The following is a 20,760-nucleotide window of genomic DNA, read 5'->3' on the forward strand; positions in this document are numbered from 1 at the left end:
ACTGATAGTACAGGAGAATGTCCTGGCATGCCTCTAGCCCCCAGTCCTGGCACCATGCCCGGAGAAACTGAGCAAACAAACCTCCCTCTGATAGCATGTGCGCCTGAAGCCAGCCATGAGCTGGGATTACCGGCAGCTGGGGACGAAATGATGCAGTGGACAGATCCTTGCTTCCGGAGAATGGAGAGGCGACGTCAGCAAAAGGAAGGGAGGGGCAGGCCTGGATATGTCTGAGTCATGGAGCCACACCCCATGGCCTATATAAAGGATCTGCTTTCTGGCATTCTCTGAGTCAGGCAAAGTCTAATCTGGATTGCTGAAGTCACACCTTGGATTCCTGCCTGCCCTGAGGACTCTGATAGGACTTTGGCAGAGCTGCAGAGGCACGCTTGATACGGACTTCCCTGACCCGGCCGTCAGAGGAGGAGTGGGACACGACAACACCTCTTCCTTTGCTGCGCACGCTTATCTTTTTGTCGCTGCCTCGGGTCAATCCAGGATTGATCTTCAGCAGCTGGAACCTGAGGCGTTGCCAGGGAGGAGGAGGGTCTGGGAGAGGGAGGCCTTGTCAGCTCCTCCTCCTGGCCTGCAGCTGGAACCTGGGGCGGTGTCAGAGAGGAGGGTCCTGAAGAGGGAGGCCTTGTCGGCTCCTCCCCATCACTCTCAGAATCATCCTCCTCCATGAGGCCAGGCTCAGGGGCCGGAGTCACAACAGACCTCTTAGGAATGGGGTGAGGTTGACAGTAGATAGTCTAAGGTTAAAGTTGTGGGATTTGAGGAAGAAACCACAGAGTCAGGTAGTGTATTCCAGGCATTGACTCTCTGTTGCTGAAGTCATATTTTCCATAATTGAGTTTGGAGTGGTTTACCTTAAGTTTGTATCTATTGTGTGCTCTTGTATTATTGCGGTTGAAGCTGAAGTAGTCATTGACAGGTAGGAGATTATAGCAAATAATTTTATGTACTACGCTTAGGTCAGACCGAAGACAGTGAAGTTCTAAGTTGTCTAAGCCCAAAATTTCAAGTCTGCTGTTTCAAGTATTCTGTTGCAAGTGAAGGAGTGAAGGACTCTTCTTGTGAAATCTCTGGACTCACTCAATTGTATTAATGTCTGATATGCAGTGAGGGTTCCAGACAGATGAGTTGCATTCAGAAATGGTCTAGCAAAAGTTTTGTATGCCCTAGTTTGCAGTTCAATATTACCGGAGAAGAAGCTATGCAAGATTAGGTTAACAACTCTTAATGCCTTTTAGGCAATGCTGTTATAGTGAGCTCTGGCACTGAGATCATTTGAGATGAGTACTCCAAGGTCTTTGACAGAGTGAAGGTCATCTGTTAGGTCGTATCCGTCCAGCTTGTATTTTGTGTTCTGATTTTTTTTTGCCAATGTGTAAGAAAGAGCATTTGTTGGTTGAGATTTGGAGTTGCCAATTGTTGACCATTCTGACACAGTGTTGTGCCTCGTCCTCCCTACTCTCCTCACCGGGCCCCTCCCATCTCCTGCAGGGCCTGCTATCAGATTCAGAGTGATAATGAAGAGGAACGGCCTGGCATGCCTCCAGCCCCCAGCCCTGGCCCCATGCCTGGAGGGGATGTCAGGAATGAACAAACAAACCTCACTCACACCCAGCCATTAGAGGGAGTCAGCCACGGATTGGAATTGCCCGGGCCTGCTCCTTCCGACCCCTCCCTTTCTCAAACAGCAGAAGACAATCTAAAGTGGGAGGATCCTCGCTTCCGGAGATCTGAGAGGCGACGTCAGCAGAACGAAGGGAGGGGCAGGCCTGGATAAGTGCTGAGTCATGGAGCCACACCCCATGGCCTATATAAAGGATCTGCTTTCTGGCATTCTCTGAGTCAGGCAAAGTCTAATCTGGATTGCTGAAGTCACACCTTGGATTCCTGCCTGCCCTGAGGACTCTGATAGGACTTTGGCAGAGCTGCAGAGGCACGCTTGATACGGACTTCCCTGACCCGGCCGTCAGAGGAGGAGTGGGACACGACAACACCTCTTCCTTTGCTGCGCACGCTTATCTTTTTGTCGCTGCCTCGGGTCAATCCAGGATTGATCTTCAGCAGCTGGAACCTGAGGCGTTGCCAGGGAGGAGGAGGGTCTGGGAGAGGGAGGCCTTGTCAGCTCCTCCTCCTGGCCTGCAGCTGGAACCTGGGGCGGTGTCAGAGAGGAGGGTCCTGAAGAGGGAGGCCTTGTCGGCTCCTCCCCATCACTCTCAGAATCATCCTCCTCCATGAGGCCAGGCTCAGGGGCCGGAGTCACAACAGACCTCTTAGGAATGGGGTGAGGTTGACAGTAGATAGTCTAAGGTTAAAGTTGTGGGGATTTGAGGAAGAAACCACAGAGTCAGGTAGTGTATTCCAGGCATTGACTCTCTGTTGCTGAAGTCATATTTTCCATAATTGAGTTTGGAGTGGTTTACCTTAAGTTTGTATCTATTGTGTGCTCTTGTATTATTGCGGTTGAAGCTGAAGTAGTCATTGACAGGTAGGAGATTATAGCAAATAATTTTATGTACTACGCTTAGGTCAGACCGAAGACAGTGAAGTTCTAAGTTGTCTAAGCCCAAAATTTCAAGTCTGCTGTTTCAAGTATTCTGTTGCAAGTGAAGGAGTGAAGGACTCTTCTTGTGAAATCTCTGGACTCACTCAATTGTATTAATGTCTGATATGCAGTGAGGGTTCCAGACAGATGAGTTGCATTCGAGAAATGGTCTAGCAAAAGTTTTGTATGCCCTAGTTTGCAGTTCAATATTACCGGAGAAGAAGCTATGCAAGATTAGGTTAACAACTCTTAATGCCTTTTAGGCAATGCTGTTATAGTGAGCTCTGGCACTGAGATCATTTGAGATGAGTACTCCAAGGTCTTTGACAGAGTGAAGGTCATCTGTTAGGTCGTATCCGTCCAGCTTGTATTTTGTGTTCTGATTTTTTTTTGCCAATGTGTAAGAAAGAGCATTTGTTGGTTGAGATTTGGAGTTGCCAATTGTTGACCATTCTGACACAGTGTTGTGCCTCGTCCTCCCTACTCTCCTCACCGGGCCTCTCCCATCTCCTGCAGGGCCTGCTATCAGATTCAGAGTGATAATGAAGAGGAACGGCCTGGCATGCCTCCAGCCCCCAGCCCTGGCCCCATGCCTGGAGGGGATGTCAGGAATGAACAAACAAACCTCACTCACACCCAGCCATTAGAGGGAGTCAGCCACGGATTGGAATTGCCCGGGCCTGCTCCTTCCGACCCCTCCCTTTCTCAAACAGCAGAAGACAATCTAAAGTGGGAGGATCCTCGCTTCCGGAGATCTGAGAGGCGACGTCAGCAGAACGAAGGGAGGGGCAGGCCTGGATAAGTGCTGAGTCATGGAGCCATACCCCATGGCCTATATAAAAGACCAGCTTGAGTCAAGCAATTTGAGTCAAGCAAAGTCTCATCTGGTTTGCTGAAGTCACACCTTGGATTCCTGCCTGCCCTGAGAAATCTGAAAGGAATTTGGCAAAGCTGCAGAGGCTTCGTGGCCATGCTTGATACAGACTTCCCAGACCCGGTCGTCAGAGGGGGAGTGGGACACAACACATAGTAAAAGTCTTTTTGTAGGATAGCAGCATTGTCGGTGGTGTTGAATAATTTTACATCATCAGCAGTTGCTTATAATATGATCTCAAAGGTCATTTATTGTTCTGACCTAGGCTTCCTGAGTCAGTAAAACACACGAGTAGCCCCAAAAACCTCTTTTATTGCAACAGCTGTGAATTCTATTCATTCAGAGATGAGTCCCAAATAGTTGTAAAGGCTGATAATCTCCCACCTTTATCTCCCTTGACACGCTGCCAAAGACCTAATTGGCAAAGCCACATGGAGTCCAGAATCAAACAGAGCTTCAGACTTTAAACTGAACAGAATTAACAATGTTGCTTCCTGCCTACATGCCTTTGCTGCTCTATTAAGTCTTATGGGAGGGGCCAATAATCTCCAAGCCCTACTCCCGAGTCGTCCCTTTTGTTTTAACTGTTCTTGCCTTCTGGCAGCTCTGCACATGTGTGCACTGGGAACAGACTCCCCTGTTCCTCTGCCTCGCTGAGGTCCAACTCTAGAGGCTCTGGAGGCAGCATGTACCTCCCAGATGGCCCTTTCTCTGCCTCCAACGCAGAGCCCTCATCCAAGCATTCCCCAGACTCCAGGACTGGCCCATGTTCCTCCCCAGTCTCCTCACTGTCTGACTCTGCTGCCAGCTCCACAGGCCGCCGGCAGACCACAACATTTATGTAAAGTATAAAGAACATGGGTCCGAAAATGCTACCTTGGGGGACACCGCTGTTAACAGATGCAGTGTTTGATAGAGCATTCCTATTTTGACTACTTGTTGCCTGTTTGATAGGAACACAGCTATCCGCATATAAAGGAACCGGAAATGCCATATGATCTTAGTTTTAGATTTTGGTTGTTAAAAGTCAATACTGATCTTAATATTGAAAGAATTTATCTTGTTAATTCTTGGTGGGCAAGACAAAATAGAGTACCGAGGGATGTGGTTATTTATTTTACAACTAAAAAGGTTAGGTATGAAATTTTGCAAGCCTTTTATAAAAATAAATTTCAAATATTGGGACAAGATATAAAAATGATGAAGATGTTAAGAAAGAGAAGAGAATTTGCTTTTTTAGTGGATGAGTTTAAGAAACATCAGATATATTTTAGATAGGAAGTTCCAATGGGTTTGACAGTGAATTTTAGAGGCAGAAAATATTTTCTTAATTCAGTTATGAAAGCGAGACATTTTTATATTAATGTTTTAAAGAGTGGGAATCCTTTGTTGTTAGATGCTAAGTTAATTGGTTTGGAAATGATGGAAAATAGAATGGGAGAGGGGAGGAATGTTTAAGATGTGAATATGATGATTATGGTTAATTTTTGGAATTGATTTGTTTAGGATATAAATTATAGGATTTTTATTATTTGCTATTTGTATGGTATAAATCTATGGGATGATATTATTTAATTGTGACGGATGGAAAGTGAAATGTATGAATTTAGATAATGTGGATGTAATGATTTTAACTGTTTACTGTTATATTGTGGATATAGTTTAAATGATTATTTGTTTTAATTGAGTAGTATTGGAAGATTGGATATTAAATGTTATGACAATTGAAGAAATATATAAGTGATGAAAATTTGAATTTGAGAAGCTGGATTGTAATTTAAGAAATGGACTTATGAAATTTGAAGGAATATACAAGTGGGTGAAAAAAAATTGAATTTTAGAAGATGGACTAATTTTTAAAATGGACTCTAAGAAGAACGGACATTAAATGTTATGGCAACTGAAAAAATATATAAGTGATGAAAATTTGAGTTCAAGAAGATGGACTGTAATTTGAGAAATGGACTTATGAAATTTGAAGGAATATACAAGTGGAAAAAAAAATTGAATTTGAGAAGATGGATTAATTTTAAAGATGGACTGTAAGAAGAAGTAATAAGTGAAGTTGGTATTGCTTCTTTTCTTTTTTTCTTTTTATTATTCTTTCCTATCTCTTTATTTTTATTGTGAGGGGATCTAAAGTTTTAAATTTTTAAAGGTGGGAGGTTATGTATATTTTGTATACTTTAGCTTGTGATTGTTGGTCATAATACCCGGTATTTACTCTGGGAAGTCTGGGGGGGGGGGGGGGAAGGGGGAGGAGGGGAAAATGATACATGGATTGATTATTAATGTACAGTAATTTTTGAAGATATGAAAATAAAATTTAAAATGAAATTGGGGATGCTCGACTGCCATTTCAGAAAGAAAAGGAGAGAGAAGTAGAAGGAGGGAAGAAAGTAGGTAGGAAAGAGTAGAAGGAGGAGGAATAAGAAGGTTAGGTAGGGTAAGAAGGGAGGAGTGGAGAAGGAGGAGAGGAAGTAGTAAAGCGAAGGAGATGAAGGATGTGAAAGTAGTAGAGGGTAGAGAGGGAGGTTGTGAAGAAAGGAAGTGGCAATCGGGCAGGCCTGAATCAGTAATAAATGAAAATTAATGATTAATGATGGATAATAGTTTGCACATAAATATGATATTGGAAAATGGAAATAAAAATTATTTATATAAAAGTCAATACTGATCTGATGGCACATAAGTAATCAATCCTAAAAATTAAAAATAAATATAGATTAAGTGATAGCATTTTCCTAAGTTAATCAGAGATGGACATTAAACGGTACCACAATTTCTTTAGCAAAAGAATAACTGATCTGAGTTGCTTAAGGAAGTTATCTCCACCAGTAATATAACCCTGGAAAAGCTCCATGGGAAAACTTCCTCCTGATGCCAATCCTTGGGACTGAATGAGAGTAGGAGAAACTGGGGAAGTTGTAGGACTCTGCAAAGTTAATTGCAGAATGAAAGGCTAGACATTCTCTCTTCAACTGATGTCTTGTGTAACTAAAAGCGAGAAAGCCACATTCCAACTATTATGATTTTATATTTATATACTGTTCTAAGGATTTTTAAAACAAAATCTCTTTCATCAAACTGGATATAAAACTGATAGGAAAAAATATAGGAGGATTTCTCACTCAGGAATAATAAGCAAGTAACTTCCATGTAGAGAGAGAATGAGACCTAGGAATTCTTAAGGATGCACATCTCTTGGACCAACCATATACCACCTCCCTGCAGACCTTAGACAACCAGGAGGGTCATAGGTCCAGAACCCAAGTGGCTGAACTGACAGCCACAAGCTCAAACACTTCCATGTATTAAATGTCCCAACTAAATCTAGCAAGCAACTATAGTAATAGCGTAACTATACTGATAGCAGAAAAGGGACGTGGTGGCTCAGGACGTTGAGCTTGTCGATCGAAAGGTTGACAGCTCGGCGGTTCGAATCTCTAGTGCTGCCGTGTAACAGGGTGAGCTCCTGTTACTTGTCCCAGCTTCTGCCAACCTAGCAGTTTCGAAAGCAGGTAAAAATGCAAGTAGAAAAAATAGGGACCACCTTTGGTGGGAAGATAACAGTGTTCTGTGCGCCTTTGGTGTTGAGTCATGCCGGCCACATGACCACGGAGACATCTTCAGACAGCGCTGGCTCTTTGGCTTTGAAACGGAGATCAGCACTGCCCCCTAGAGTCGGCAACGACTAGCACGTATGTGCGAGGGGACCTTTACCTTTACCTTTACTGATAGGAGAAGTACTCTGGAGTAGAGCTAGAGGAAATAGTGTACTCTGACAGCTAATACAATTGCTTAGGCATCACTTGATTATTATTAATTAAGGCCACATTTGAGTTACTGCAAAGAGAAAAAGAAAACTTGCAAACAACTCTCATGTTCTTCTAGTTTTTCTGCTGACCATTTTAAATTAAGAAATGTACAAGGTGAACAGAGCTGTGAAGCCCTGGGCTCTTGCTCTTTCCAACTCAGCTAAACGCTGCTAGCTGTATTGATGTGACATCCTATTGTGACAGAACACTGGAGGGCTTTGGCATTATCTTCTAACTGAGCTGGTGATAGATGCTGGTAGCATTACTGATGGATGCATGCTATGCCAGTGACAGATGTGGGTGATACAAGAGATAGGTAGCTTAAGAGCACCAGCGTGCCTACTGTCCCTGTCCTATTGTTCCCTTTAGTTGTATTCATTTTATGTATTCAATTCATGCTTATACATATATATTATTTAATGTATTTGACAAAATAAATAAATAAATAAAAAATAAATAAATAGGTGGAAATGGTATTATTGATGGACACTGGTGAGCCATACTCTTGATAAAAGATGCTAAAATATTCAAAAAAGATATAGAAACATTAGTGATGGACAATTACAGTTTCTCTAAAGGAAGTTGTTGTTATTGTTGTTATGGAGTATGCCAAAGTCAAGTCCAAAGCAGTGTCTATGTGACAGGTATTGTAGCTGAATGCTGATGAAACTGTTTCTCATGCCTTCAGCTAAAAAAAGGGAGTCATACAGTATTGTATGATCAGTGCTGTATGAGGTTTCATCTAGATATGGGAAGGTTTGGTATAAGCAAAGTAAGCAGCTTTTTCTCAGATGCAGGCAATAAATTCAGTGGAGGTAAAATAATGTGAAGCAGGATTTAAAGCATATATTTCACATGTCCTAGAAATATGAACTTCCCATCAAAACTGTAGTTTCTTTCAGCTTAGAAAGTTCTTCTTCCTTGTTACACTCAAACCCCAAGCTCAACTAGTCCTGCATTGGAAAAAGGCATGGCAGGAAGGTAATCCTGGTCATTTGAGATTTTAATATTTGAAATCCTTGGACAAAGCAATATTTTTAGTTCTTTCACTGATAATTTCCTCTTCCTTCTTCCTATGAAAAATAGTTCTTTCTAGCCACATTTCTTCTTTTGTAAATGTGGGCAAGTTTTCGTCCCATACATTCCCTCTCCAGTCCATTTGGCAGTCTTAAAAATAACTTAGGGTTATTTCACTGAAATTTAACTGAAAAAAAAAATCAATTGCATAAGTATTTAAGGCTTAGATGGATGTTTTAAGTATCTAGAATTATCTGAAATACTATGTATTTTGCATTTTAATAAGGCCACTATTTTTTCTCCAAATCCAGGAATTCAGTTATGCCATTCTGAGTGACATTGTTATATAAGCATGCAGTCTTCAAAGGCTAAAACGATTTTAAAAAACACTTCTACAAAAACTGAAGTCCTCAGCCCTGGTCCACTAAGCTATTTTAGACCTCAACACAGCTACAATCTTGCAGATGAGTAGCAAGTATTCAATATCTGCTGTTTGCTATAGGATCCTCTGTTTCTTAGAACAGCACAGCACAGCACAGCACAGCACAGCACAGCACAGCACAGCACAGCACAGCACAGCACAGCACAGCACAGCACAGCACAGCACAGCACAGCACAGCACAGCACAGCACAGAATAGAATAGAATAACGGAGTTGGAACGGACCTTAAAAACTTCCAGTTATGGAGCATTCACAACTTCTGGAGGCAAGTTGTTCCAAGGGTTAATTGTTCTAACTGTCAGGAAATTTCTCCTCAGTTCTAAGTTGCTTCTTTCCTTGATTAATTTCCACCCATTGCTTCTTGTTCTACCCTCAGGTGCTTTGGAGAACAGCCTGACTCCCTCTTCTTTGTGGCAACCCCTGAGATATTGGAACACTGCTATCATGTCTCCCCTAGTCCTTCTTTTCATTAAACTAGACATACCGAGTTCCTGCAACTGTTCTTCATATGTTTTAGCCTCTAGTCCCCTAATCATCTTTGTTGCTCTTCTCTGCACTCTTTCTAGAGTCTCAATATCTTTTTTACATCGTGGTGACCAAAACTGAATGCAGTATTCCAAGTGTGGCCTTACCAAGGCATTATAAAGTGGTATTAACACTTCACGCGAGCTTGATTCTATCCCTCTGTTTATGCAGCCCAGAATCGTGTTGGGTGTTGCTGCACACTGCTGGCTCATATCTAAATGGTTGTCCACTAGGACTCTAAGATCCCTCTCACAGTTACTACGATTGAGCGAGGTACCACATATACTGTACTTGTGCATTTTGTTTTTTTTTCTCTGTAGAGAAAAAACTTTTTTCACCATTGAATTTCATTTTGTTACCATGTTTCCCTGAAAACAAGACAGGGTCTTATTTTCTTTTGACCCGCTAAATAAGAGCTTGGCCTTATTATCAGGAGAGTCTTATTATTTTGGGGGTGCAGGAAGCAGTGAGTGTGGTACTGAATGTCCCGTTGCTGCCGTCGTCTCCCCTCTCTGTTCTTCACCTCACGATCAAACTTCTCAAACTTGCGAGGAGGCTTTCTTTTACAGCGTGTTTCCCTGGACTCGGGGAAAGTGAGGAAAGCGATGGATCTTGAAAGGTAAGACCTGCATCCCGCTTCTCACCCGCCCCACCTGCCACCCCCAAATTGCATCCCTAAAGGGGGCGAGTGGCTAAGCCAGGAGCAGGAGTCCTGTCATGGCCGGTGAGGGTGCGGGGGGGAGAAGAGATGGCAAGGAGAGCCATGTCTCGCTCCATGCCACACCTGCCACCCATCTCGATGAGATAGTGGGGAAGGGAAGTGTTATATCCCCCTCCCCACTTCACAGAGCAACCGTAAAGACGCGTGTCTCCCAATCTTTTTATTTGCTACAGACCTGATTTTCTTCAGTTGAGGAAATCCTTGGTAGTGACCGTGCAAAGGCATGCCAAGTTCTGAGTCCATTATGTTGTAGAATTCATAGTGTTGAATTTTAAATTTGGGGTTTATTAATATTTTAAAATTTTAAAATCTAAATTTTTAATTTATCAGCCTTTATAATCTGCTGTGTTTTAAATGTTTTAATTGTATATATTTTGTTTTATCGTTGGCTGTACACCGCCCTGAGTCCTTCGGGAGAAGGGCGGTATAAAAATTTAATAAATAATAATAATAATTATTATTATTATCTCGTGTCCAAGATCCGTTGCCAAAACTCACTGACAAAGTCCTTTAACCCTCCAACAACCGAGCTGCAGTGCACCCTTGGTAGCTTTTTTGTCCGTCACAAGGGCTACTTGGCAGCTCCACCCACTTTTATACCCTGTGGGGTGTGGCTCAGTGACTCAGCAATCTCTGAGCCTGCCACACCTTTTCCTCTGCTGCACACGCTTATCTTTTCGTTACTGCCTCGGATCAATCCAGGATTGATCGTCAGCATCTGGGACTTGAGGCGTTGCCAGGGAGGAGGAGGGTGCGGGAGAGGGAGGCCTTGTCAGCTCCTCCTCCTGGCCTGCAGCTGGAACTTGGGGCGGTGCCAGCGAGGAGGGTCCTGGCGAAGGAGGCTTTGCTGGCTCCTCTCCCTCACTTTCTGAGTCACTCTCCTCCATGAGGACAGGCTCGGGGGCGGAGTCACAACCGGAAGCAGCCAGGCTGCTGTTGCAATTGGGATGGGGTGGGACATGTTAGGCTGCTTGGCTGGCGCAAAGAACAGGGAACAATTTACAAATAAACAAAGAACAAAGAACTCCCCCTCTCCGGTCTCACCTCCTCAACTCATTTTGGTTGTGTAGCAAGCAACCAGAAGAAATGGCGGGACCAGCTGCACATACGTGTAACTAGTTGATGGGGGAGGCTTATTTTGCAGGGGTGGCTTATATTATCGCATGGGCTGAAAAGCACGATTGGGCTTATTATCCGGACATGTCTTATTTTTGGGGAAACACACTAGATAGTGCCCAATATGATTCTATAGCTTCTTTCCCCAGGTTCTACTTCATTGCCCCATATCAGCTGTTTGGTTGTAAAAAATTATTGCAGAATTTTGAAATAGCCACTTTACCAACTCCTGAAGCTTTTTTTCCCTTCACATTTTAAAAAAGCAATCTCATTCAATCTAATGAAAAGAAATGGGAATTTGATGAAATGGACTGATAATAGGATTTGTCTTGCACTTGCTTTACTTGCAGAGTGGTCAAGGGACAGGTTGGAGGGTCTTATCTTTAATTGTACAATTATCTCTTGAAGCCTCTCTAGTTTCCCTTGGGCCAATCCATTTACAAGGGAAAATTTCTGGAGGGAACTTCTATACTGCTTTATTAGATGAGGAAACAGCAGCCATTAGGGAGACTGAAGAGTGATGGAGATCTAGATAACAGATGACAAACAGCAACAATCTCTATCTCTAACTTGAAGTAAGGTCACAAATACCAACCAAGACATTCTAAAACATCACAACAATAAGGTCGAGGTACAAACTTTGGGGAAATTGGAAGGAAGATTTTGATACAGCATTACATCTGAAAAAAATCCTTAATTTTGGCCAGACAGCTTCTGTTTAAATGAGCTCAACCAAAAGAGTTCTCCCTCCCTCCCTCCCTCCTCTCTCTCTCTTTCTTTCTCCCTCCTTCTCTCAAACACACACTTTTTTGTTTTTTATTTAAAAAAAACCTTAATAGACTAATAGTCAAGAGAGAGAACAGAAAAAAATCAATATAGAAATAGCAGATGCAATAAAATTAAAAATATAGAAACAAAATACACACAAAAAAAGAATGATTTTCGACTTTCCAAAGCATCTGTTGTAATATTAAATAATTGTTGCCTTTAATGTTTAAATAAAGTCTGTTATTGGTAATTTCCTTATCAATATGAGAGTACAAATTAAAGCATATTCTGTATGCTGTGGTATGCAAGGATCTCCTCAGGGGACTAAGTATTACCAGTCATAGTTATTTGGGCATGGACTGCTGAAGGAAATAGACATCTAGTTTTCATAAGAGGCAACTGCCTGCATTACAGCCTGACCAAAAGTGCCATTCAGATACAATTCAGTTTCCTCATACATACTTTTATATAAGATTTCTGGAAGACTACAGGACTGTTATTAAACATATCTTTAACATTTTTTTTAAAAAAATGGTGGATTGTAGGAAAAAAAAGATTTAAACTGAGAAAAAGATGTATTGCTGATTCTGCTTCAGATGTGTAAATTAAAAATTTTCTGCTTTTCTGCTGATAAGAGGTTGTGCAGAGTTGTGTTTTCTATTGATTTCATTACTTTGAAAGGGAGGTGGTACAATTTTGCCTACTCCATGGAAAACTTCCAGTTGGCTATTTTAGGGGACTCACTTTGAAGCTGGGTGAAATCGACTGTTTCTGTCAGTTTCCCCTTTTAGTCCAAATGATAGGAAAACTCAGTAAATCTGATCATTGGTGTTCTTAGAAGATTAACAGGCCTGTATCCAAAAATAGCCCAACTAACATGGAGGGAGGGACTTGTTACTTCATACTTGGCCCAATTTAATTCAATTGGGGATATACTAATATACTCTAATTTGAAAGATTCTACTGCAGCTTGATACCCTCCACTTTTACTATTGTCAACAGCTTTTATGCTGGATAGGAATTGTACCTATTTGAAAAAGGCTGAGAAAGTCTTCCTGATTTATGCAGTCCTCGATTGATCTTACTTTGCTACCTGTTAAATATAACAATTTCTTGCTTTCTTCTTTTGAAGCTCAATCATCTTGGAAGAAACAGCCATTAGGAGGGAGGTGGGATCCACCCACTCACTTTCCAAATTGTCAAGAAAGCACAGTCAGGCAAGAAAGGTTACCAACCCCATCTTGCTAGCAGGCCCTCTTTCTTCCAACAGTACCTATAAAGGCAGAGGCTCTAGATGAGATAAAACAGTATGTGGATAACATCTCACTTCTGTTTAATCTCAGCTTTAGAGAGTTCATAAATAAAACAAGTGCTGGCAGGGAGATCTCATTGGCTGCATAAGCTCACAGCTTTTGTTGGCCTTGTCAGTACTTCCTTGTCCCCAGAGGATGGCAAGAAATGGTGACTTGCTAATCAAACTATACGTCTACTTCAGTCTTGCCTCAGAGAGAAAACACAGCGCTCATTCCCTGTGATATTTGGATGAATTATTTTATTCTTATTTGGCAGAGTAATAGCATTTGAGGCCTCTGGATGCAATAAAGCTCTCAGGCTTTTTCCCATTAATTTCTCGCATCCCTTGCTAAATGCTTGAAAGTCAAACAGGAGGAGCACTGGCTGCTTCTCAGCCAACAGAGAGAGCTGCTGAGCAGGCATCCTCTGAAGAGATTGTTACTATGCTTGTTCTCTCAATTGTAGGCTCTTTGTGAAAGGAAAGGACTAGCGGAAATTCTACATCTTTTCTAGCTAATGGATACACTTATAACCGTGATGGTGAACCTATGGCACGCGTGCCACAAGTGGTATGCAGAGCCCTCTCTGCGGGCATGCGAGCTGTTGCTCTAGCTCAGCTCTGCCGAGTGCATCTCCCACCGGCCATCTGGTTTTCAGGTCTCTGCCACGCATGAGCGGGGGGTGGGGGTGGGGTGCATATGGGAGACACATGCGTATGCACAGGGGGTTGTGCACAGGGGTTGCACATGCATGTGCAGGTGGCAGGGTGCATGTGGGGGGATCACTCAAATGTGTGGGGCGGTGGGGGAATCACAGGGTCACTCGTGCATGTGCGGGGGTGCATGCGGGGGTCATATGCGCATGTGTGGCAGTCAGAGATGGGTTTCAGCAGGTTCTGATCAGTTCTGGAGAACCGGTAGCGGAAATTTTGAGTAGTTCAGCAAACTGGTAGTAAAAATTCTGCCTGGCCCCGCCCCCATCTATTCTCTGCCTCCCAGGTCCCAGCTGATTGTGAGGAAATGGGGATTTTGCAATATCCTTCCCCTGCCACGCCCACCAAGCCACGCCCACCAAGCCATGCCATGCCCACTAAGTCACGCCCACAGAACCGGTAGTAAAAAATGTTGAAACCCAGCACTGGCGGGGGTGCATGGGGGGGTCAGGTGCATTGCATTATGGGTGTGCAAGCACTTTGGGCACTTGGAACTGAAAAGGTTATCCATCACTGACTTAGAATATTTTTTTTTTAATTTGCATTTATATCCCGCCCTTCTCCGAAGACTCAGGGCGGCTTACACTATGTCAAGCAATAGTCTTCATCCATTTGTATATTATATACAAAGTCAACTTATTGCCCCCAACAATCTGGGTCCTCATTTTACCTACCTTATAAAGGATGGAAGGCTGAGTCAACCTATTGAAATTGGAATATAGGGGTGTCACATTCGTCATGTGCTGGCCACCCTCGCTCCCGGTTTAGCGAAGGAAAAGAAAGTCACGATACGTCACGTGATGATGATGTGAGTTTGACACCCCCGGAATGGAATGTTGAAATTAGCTCATAGGGAGCCTTGCAGCGAAGTTACTGACATTATGTTGTAAACATGTTAGGCAATAACTGCTGTTTTTCCTTGGATGTTCTCAAAGCTTTTGCCCATCTGTGTTTATCCCACACAGGTTTGTCATTTTGAAACATAGCAGTAAATGCTGGCTATCAATGACTTATAAGCTTTTGGGGTCTCATTTGGGGCCCATTTCTATTTCTTAGAAATAAGGAGGAGAGTAGAAACCACTGAGAGGAGTGTGCAATGGCTGAGAGGTAGAACTCTCACCTCACAATCAAGAGGCTGTGAGTTTGATCCTAGGTAGAGGCAGATATTTTTCTCTCTGAGCATGATGAGAATATATCTGCTGAACAAAACTCAGCATTGGCAACAGGAAGAGCATCTGGCCAGTAAACACTCTGCTAGCTCTATTCAGTTGCCCAGACTCCACCCTGCAAGGGATTATGGGGTCTTTAAAAGAAGATGATGAGTAGAGACTGTTGGGAGTTGCTTCTAGGGGTGATTATTATTATTATTATTATTGCAAAAGACAAATGTGGCAAAGAACATATAAAAGGGAAGTGTGCCTGGGGATATTGGTGCCCCCAGATATGATGTTGGGAATTTCAGTTATAGAACCGATGTTGCATGAGGAAAGTTTTGTTCAGGACCTCTACCTCCAATTAAAGGAGGAATCAATAGGTGACTGGGAAAATCTTCTACCCCTCATTTTGGAGAAAACCGGAATAGACAACATGATTGATGGAATCCCAATCTTTTTTGATCCTTTGATTGAGGATGAAAGAAATGTGTGGCAGGACCTTTGCCAATTTCACCCAATTAAAAGTCAAACCAGATCAGAGACAGGCCCATTATTGTGCATATCCATCGATCTTTTTTTAAAAAAATAACAACAGGCCCAATTGTTCATTCTTTCACCTATAACCTGGTAAATAATAAAAAAATCATGATTATTGTTTACTGTTCTATCAAAGAAAAAAAAAACCTCGAACATTTCATTGTTTCACTATAGAATTCGTAACAACAAAACAAACATGCAGTGCCAAATCCTGATTTATTTTTTCCTCTGATAAAGGACCATAGTAAGAGGTATGCTCTTTGGGCCTTGTTGCTTTTTGGAGAAGTCTATCAATGGCTAGAAAGTGCTTCAAATTTAGAACCACAGTGCATCTAAATAAACCTTATAATGTCTCCCATTTATAGGTAGTCTTGACTTAGGACTGCTTAATGACAATTAAAACAACTGAACGTCTACTTTCAATGACATCCACATGGCTACTGTGTGACTAGTCTGAGTCAATCAAGGTGAGGTTTTTTTTAATGCTCTGAAATGTCTTCCCATCACAATTCTTCCAAGGCGTTTCCAGTTAGACCACAGCTATGGAACCTGCCAGCAAACATCAAATGACAACTTAAACAGCAAATTGTTCTTAGAACTTTACCACTTCAAATGATAGAAGGAATCTCATTAAACATACTTTTTGCTACTCTGCTTTATGGCAATGAACTTTACCTCCCTGGTATGCATAAATGTGTATGTATATAGGGAACTATTCGCACATGCCCTGTAATTTCTAAATTGCTATTCTGCTCCACAGCAGGGTCTACATCAATGTGCGATGAAAGACTTCTACAAAGATCATACAAAGAAAAAAATATCTAAAAGGGACTTTGATCTTTCAAAAGTTGTTGGATTATAGCCTTCATTATTGGCTTTGCTGATGATGATTGAAAGAAGTTGGTTTGTTAATATTTGAAGGAGTGAAGATTCTCCAGTGTTACTTTACAAGATTCTGCAGACAAGCTTTGGAGGCCACCAGCAGAGGTGGTATTCAGCAGGTTCTGACCAGTTCTGGAGAACCAGTAGCAGAAATTTTGAATAGTTCGGAGAACCGGTAGTAAAAATTCTGACTGGCCCCACCCCCATCTAATTTCTGCCTCCCAGATCCCAGCTGATCGGGAGGAAATGAGGATTCTGCAGTATCCTTCCCCTGGAGTGGAGATTTTACAGTATCCTTCCCCTGCCATGCCCACCAAGCCACGCCCATCAAGCCGCACCCACAGAACCAGTAGTAGAATTTTTTGAATCCCACCACTGGCCACCAGGCAGGATAAATACATATCTAGTCCTTGAGGTATGAAGATTATTTTAGGAAAGTTCTAAACCACAACAGCCACAGAATAGGTGCTTTATGGCCCTTAAAACACCCCCAAAACTTTTTTTTTATAAAAAAGTTTTATTTTTACAATCATATCCAACAGCTCATCCAATGTACAGTTATATACATTTAGTTGGGCTTGCCCATTCACCACCCCCCTTTTAACTCTCTTCCCTCTTCTATCTTCTTCCACTTTCCAGACCTTCCTCTCCTTCTCTTATCTACATCCTCTCCTCCCTCCACCCTACACCTTCCTTCTCCCTCTTCTACCCCTCTTCCTTCCTCTTCTCCCTCTTCTACCCCTCTTCTCCTCTTTCCTACCTCCTACTCTCTCCTCTTTTCTCCCTCCCCACCGTTCTAAAATGGTAACTGGGCAGACCCGACCCTACATTAATTATATTTATACATCTTCAATAATCCCTGTACATTAACCATCACTCCATCCTCTACCCTCCCCCCCCAATTCCCCTCCCCCTTACTCCCCACCCCCCATCCCGACTTCCCAGAACAAAATGCAGGGTATCAAAACTAACAATCATAATCCAAAATAAATCCTAAATTATAATCTCTAGTCACTCCACACATAATCACACTCTCAATTCCCCTCTCCTTCAGAAATATATCTAATACTAAACATCCCCAAAACTTTTAAATGTTCGCACTGCCTCTGGTAAAAAAAAAAACACCTGTTCAGATGACTACTGGTAAATTCATTTAACAACCACAAGGTTTGCTTAATGACCACGAAGAAAAAGGCTGGACAATTATTTCTGATCATGTGGATGCCTAATGACTTATGACTGGATTTCTGATCTTAGTTATGGTCTTAAATTGAGGACTACCTGTAAAAAGTAAGTTTTTTATAGGTGAAATACTGGAAAATTTAAAGTAAATATAAAAATAACAAAACCTAGAAAGACAACACAACTGCCAGGATTGATTTTTTTTTTTAGCAATCCAGTGATATAGGTTGACTGGGAACTAACATTCTAATTAACTAAGATTATGCTACCTGTCGGTATGCAAAAATCGAGATTACTGTTAGATGGCAAAATAGAGATCCAATAAATTCTTGCTGCCATCTACTGATCACGTGGATTTTTACAGCCTAGATTTGAGAGACCTAGTTCATATATATCTAATCTAATTCTAAATCTGAATATCTAATTCAATAATCTAACACGACAGAGTTTGTTAAAAACCAAATACTTTAGCTGAATTACTTAAGACAGTTTTGATATAGAGCTTATATTTAACTTTTCTTTGCTTAACCATGGCTTCCTAAATATTCCACTATTGGCCATGTTCACCTAAGACATAAACTAAAGTGGCAGTTTCATGCATTTCACTATGGTAAGGTACATTTAAGAATGGCTCCTTGAATAAACCATAGTAAAAATGCACTAGGTTATAATTAATCATGATTTACAAATCAAAATGTTTGCATTCATACAACTGGCTAAGTCAAAGCCCAACAAACCACATTATGGCCAAGCATAAGGCATAAATCCAATCACTGTATCATCAACATTGTGCCTTATAACTGAAGACGAAGTGAAGTTTCAAACTCATATCCAATTAATTTAAACAGGCTATTTTCCAGGCTTTATTGTCTTAAAAGATCAGAGATAAGGTTACTTAAAAGACTGAGACGATTAAGTGGCATGTTTGATTGTCCTCATTCTACCACCCAGAATTGTGCCAATGAGCCTTTTCCTACTCTCTAGTTGAAGAGTTATCCACCCTTTTTGAGTTGGCAGAACTCTCTACCAGCGTTATAATTGCTGTCCCCATTGCCAATCCTTGCCTGCTTCTGTTGCCTCTATTCCCAGACTCTGCGGGCACCCTGACTTCCTTCCAAAAAATGGGTAACAATGCTTTTTTTTTAAAAAAAAAAAACAACAACCCTCAAGGCCATCCTTGGACTGCACTGGAGTAAAGGAGAAAGCACCCCTTCTGTTTTTGCTTCATAGGTTTGTGCAACATACCAGATTTGAAGGGAAAATTCTGAGTGTGCCTGGACACACGCATCATTTTTCTCAATACTTCCTTAAACCAAACATGTCCTTTCCTGGAGCTGTGACAAGCTGTGAAAGCCCTGAAAAAGATGTGGCTTTTAAAAAGGTCATGGATAGATGCAAAAGGAAGACCCTGCACACACTGAACTGCCTTTTCTTCAGATTCCTGCCCAGTCCCATTGCTGGACTCTTTCACAGTGTTAACCAATATCCCACAGATGATTGAAGTGTATCCAGAGGTGGCATTCAGCAGGTTCTGACCAGTTCTGGAGAAGCGGTAGCGGAAATTTTGAGTGGTTCGGAGAACCGGTAAATACCACCTCTGATTGGCCCTGCCCCCATCTATTCTCTGCCTCCCGAGTCCCAGCTGATTGGGAGGAAATGGGGATTTTGCAGTATCCTTCCCCTGCCACGCCCACCAAGCCACTCCTACCAAGCCATGCCGTGTCCCACCAAGCCCTGTCCACAGAACCAGTAGTAAAAAATTTTGAATCCCACCACTGAGTGTATCCCATTCATGGGTTGGGGTGGAGATGAAGGCAAGCTCAGGAGCCTATGGCCGAAAGATGTTTATACCATTGTGAATTGGAACTGGGAAATGGTCCTAATTGGAATCATTTGGGGTGGATGTCTTATAATAGGCAGACTTAAAACTGTTCTGCATCATGTGAATCATAGATCCCTGGACCGGGTGTGTTGAGGGAGTGTGTGTTCTGTGGTATGGCCCCACATGAAAATCAGGTGCGAATCACCATTCACACAGTGGTGTTGCCCTTTTGCCCTTTTTTTTTTTTGCATCCTTGCCTTTTGGATGCCTTTGTCTTGGACTGAGCAACTCTGGGTTAGAATTCTTTCTTAGGGGCCAAGCTATTTACGTGAATAATAACTCATAATATTCACACTGGTTGGTGGAAAGAGTATGCTATGTAAATGACAAGTAAGTCTGATTAATGCTAACACTGCAAAGGTCAACATGGAAGGGAATTTTAACTTTCTTAGGCAGGTGCAAATTTCTCTTGACATTCAGGTTGCAGATTTGGAGAGATCATTTCTGTTGGGAGTGTAGCAGGGGAAGAGAAATAACTGTCTGTTCACTTAAATCTTGATATGCTTTGTTTCAGGTCTATATTAGCATACCAAGACATTTCATACTTTAAAAAAATATATTATGAAACAAAATTGAAAATAAGACTAGAATACACAATCATAATAAACTTAAAGTTTTTAGTGAAAGATATAGCATGGAAGAATAGTAGCCAACCATTTTAAATTACAATTTCAAAGTAGAAGCAGAATAGAAGTAAATTACCAACCCCTGACACCCTCATCTCCAACCTGAGAACTAAATCTTCAAGGCTTCTGTAAAAGCAATCTACAAATCTACAAGTGGTTCAGGCAAACTTCGACCCAAAGCATTTTGTAAGGATGAGTTATCTCAAAAAAGGCTCTGCTTCTTTTGCTCATCAGCCTGATGAACTTTCCGGGGCTATTTGGAAGGCCCCTACAGAGAAATCATTAAATATCTCCTTACTCCATAACAAATACACAAATAAAACCCTTTGTAGATTAATTACTTTTATATAACTGACTTTCTAATTTGGTTTTTACTCAGGAATAGGAGAGTTGTGGGTATTATACCCTTTTCTGATCATCTGTTAGTATCTGTTACTATCCCTTTTCCTTGTTTTATGCTATCCCAAAGATTTCTTGTGAGCTTAACTTCCTTTTTACTATTACTTTTTCTAACTTTTTTCCCTGTAGGTAATAGCTACTTACTGGCACACTCACTTGTTGATTTCATCCTTTGTCTTATTTCCTATACATGTCAAAATGTCTGCAAGCATCCATACTAGTTTAAGCTTCTTTCCTTTTCTCCCAACCTATTGGA

General features: G+C 41.8%; 1 protein-coding gene across 4 annotated transcripts in view; it reads right to left on the minus strand.

Annotated features, from left to right (window-relative positions):
* DLGAP4 (DLG associated protein 4) overlaps positions 1-20,760 on the minus strand; it is a 177,484-nt gene that overhangs the window by 132,132 nt on the left and 24,592 nt on the right. For 3 of the 4 annotated variants that reach the window (XM_058178596.1, XM_058178595.1, XM_058178597.1), the window contains exon 2: positions 16,612-16,622. The exons of the other annotated variant lie outside the window; for it this stretch is intronic. In XM_058178596.1, coding sequence (XP_058034579.1) covers positions 16,612-16,622 — 11 coding nt within the window. The remainder of the gene's footprint in view (positions 1-16,611; positions 16,623-20,760) is intronic. 4 annotated transcript variants of the gene reach the window in all.

This window comes from Ahaetulla prasina, chromosome 3, assembly GCF_028640845.1.
Source record: "Ahaetulla prasina isolate Xishuangbanna chromosome 3, ASM2864084v1, whole genome shotgun sequence".
NCBI classification, from domain to species: Eukaryota; Metazoa; Chordata; class Lepidosauria; order Squamata; family Colubridae; genus Ahaetulla; species Ahaetulla prasina.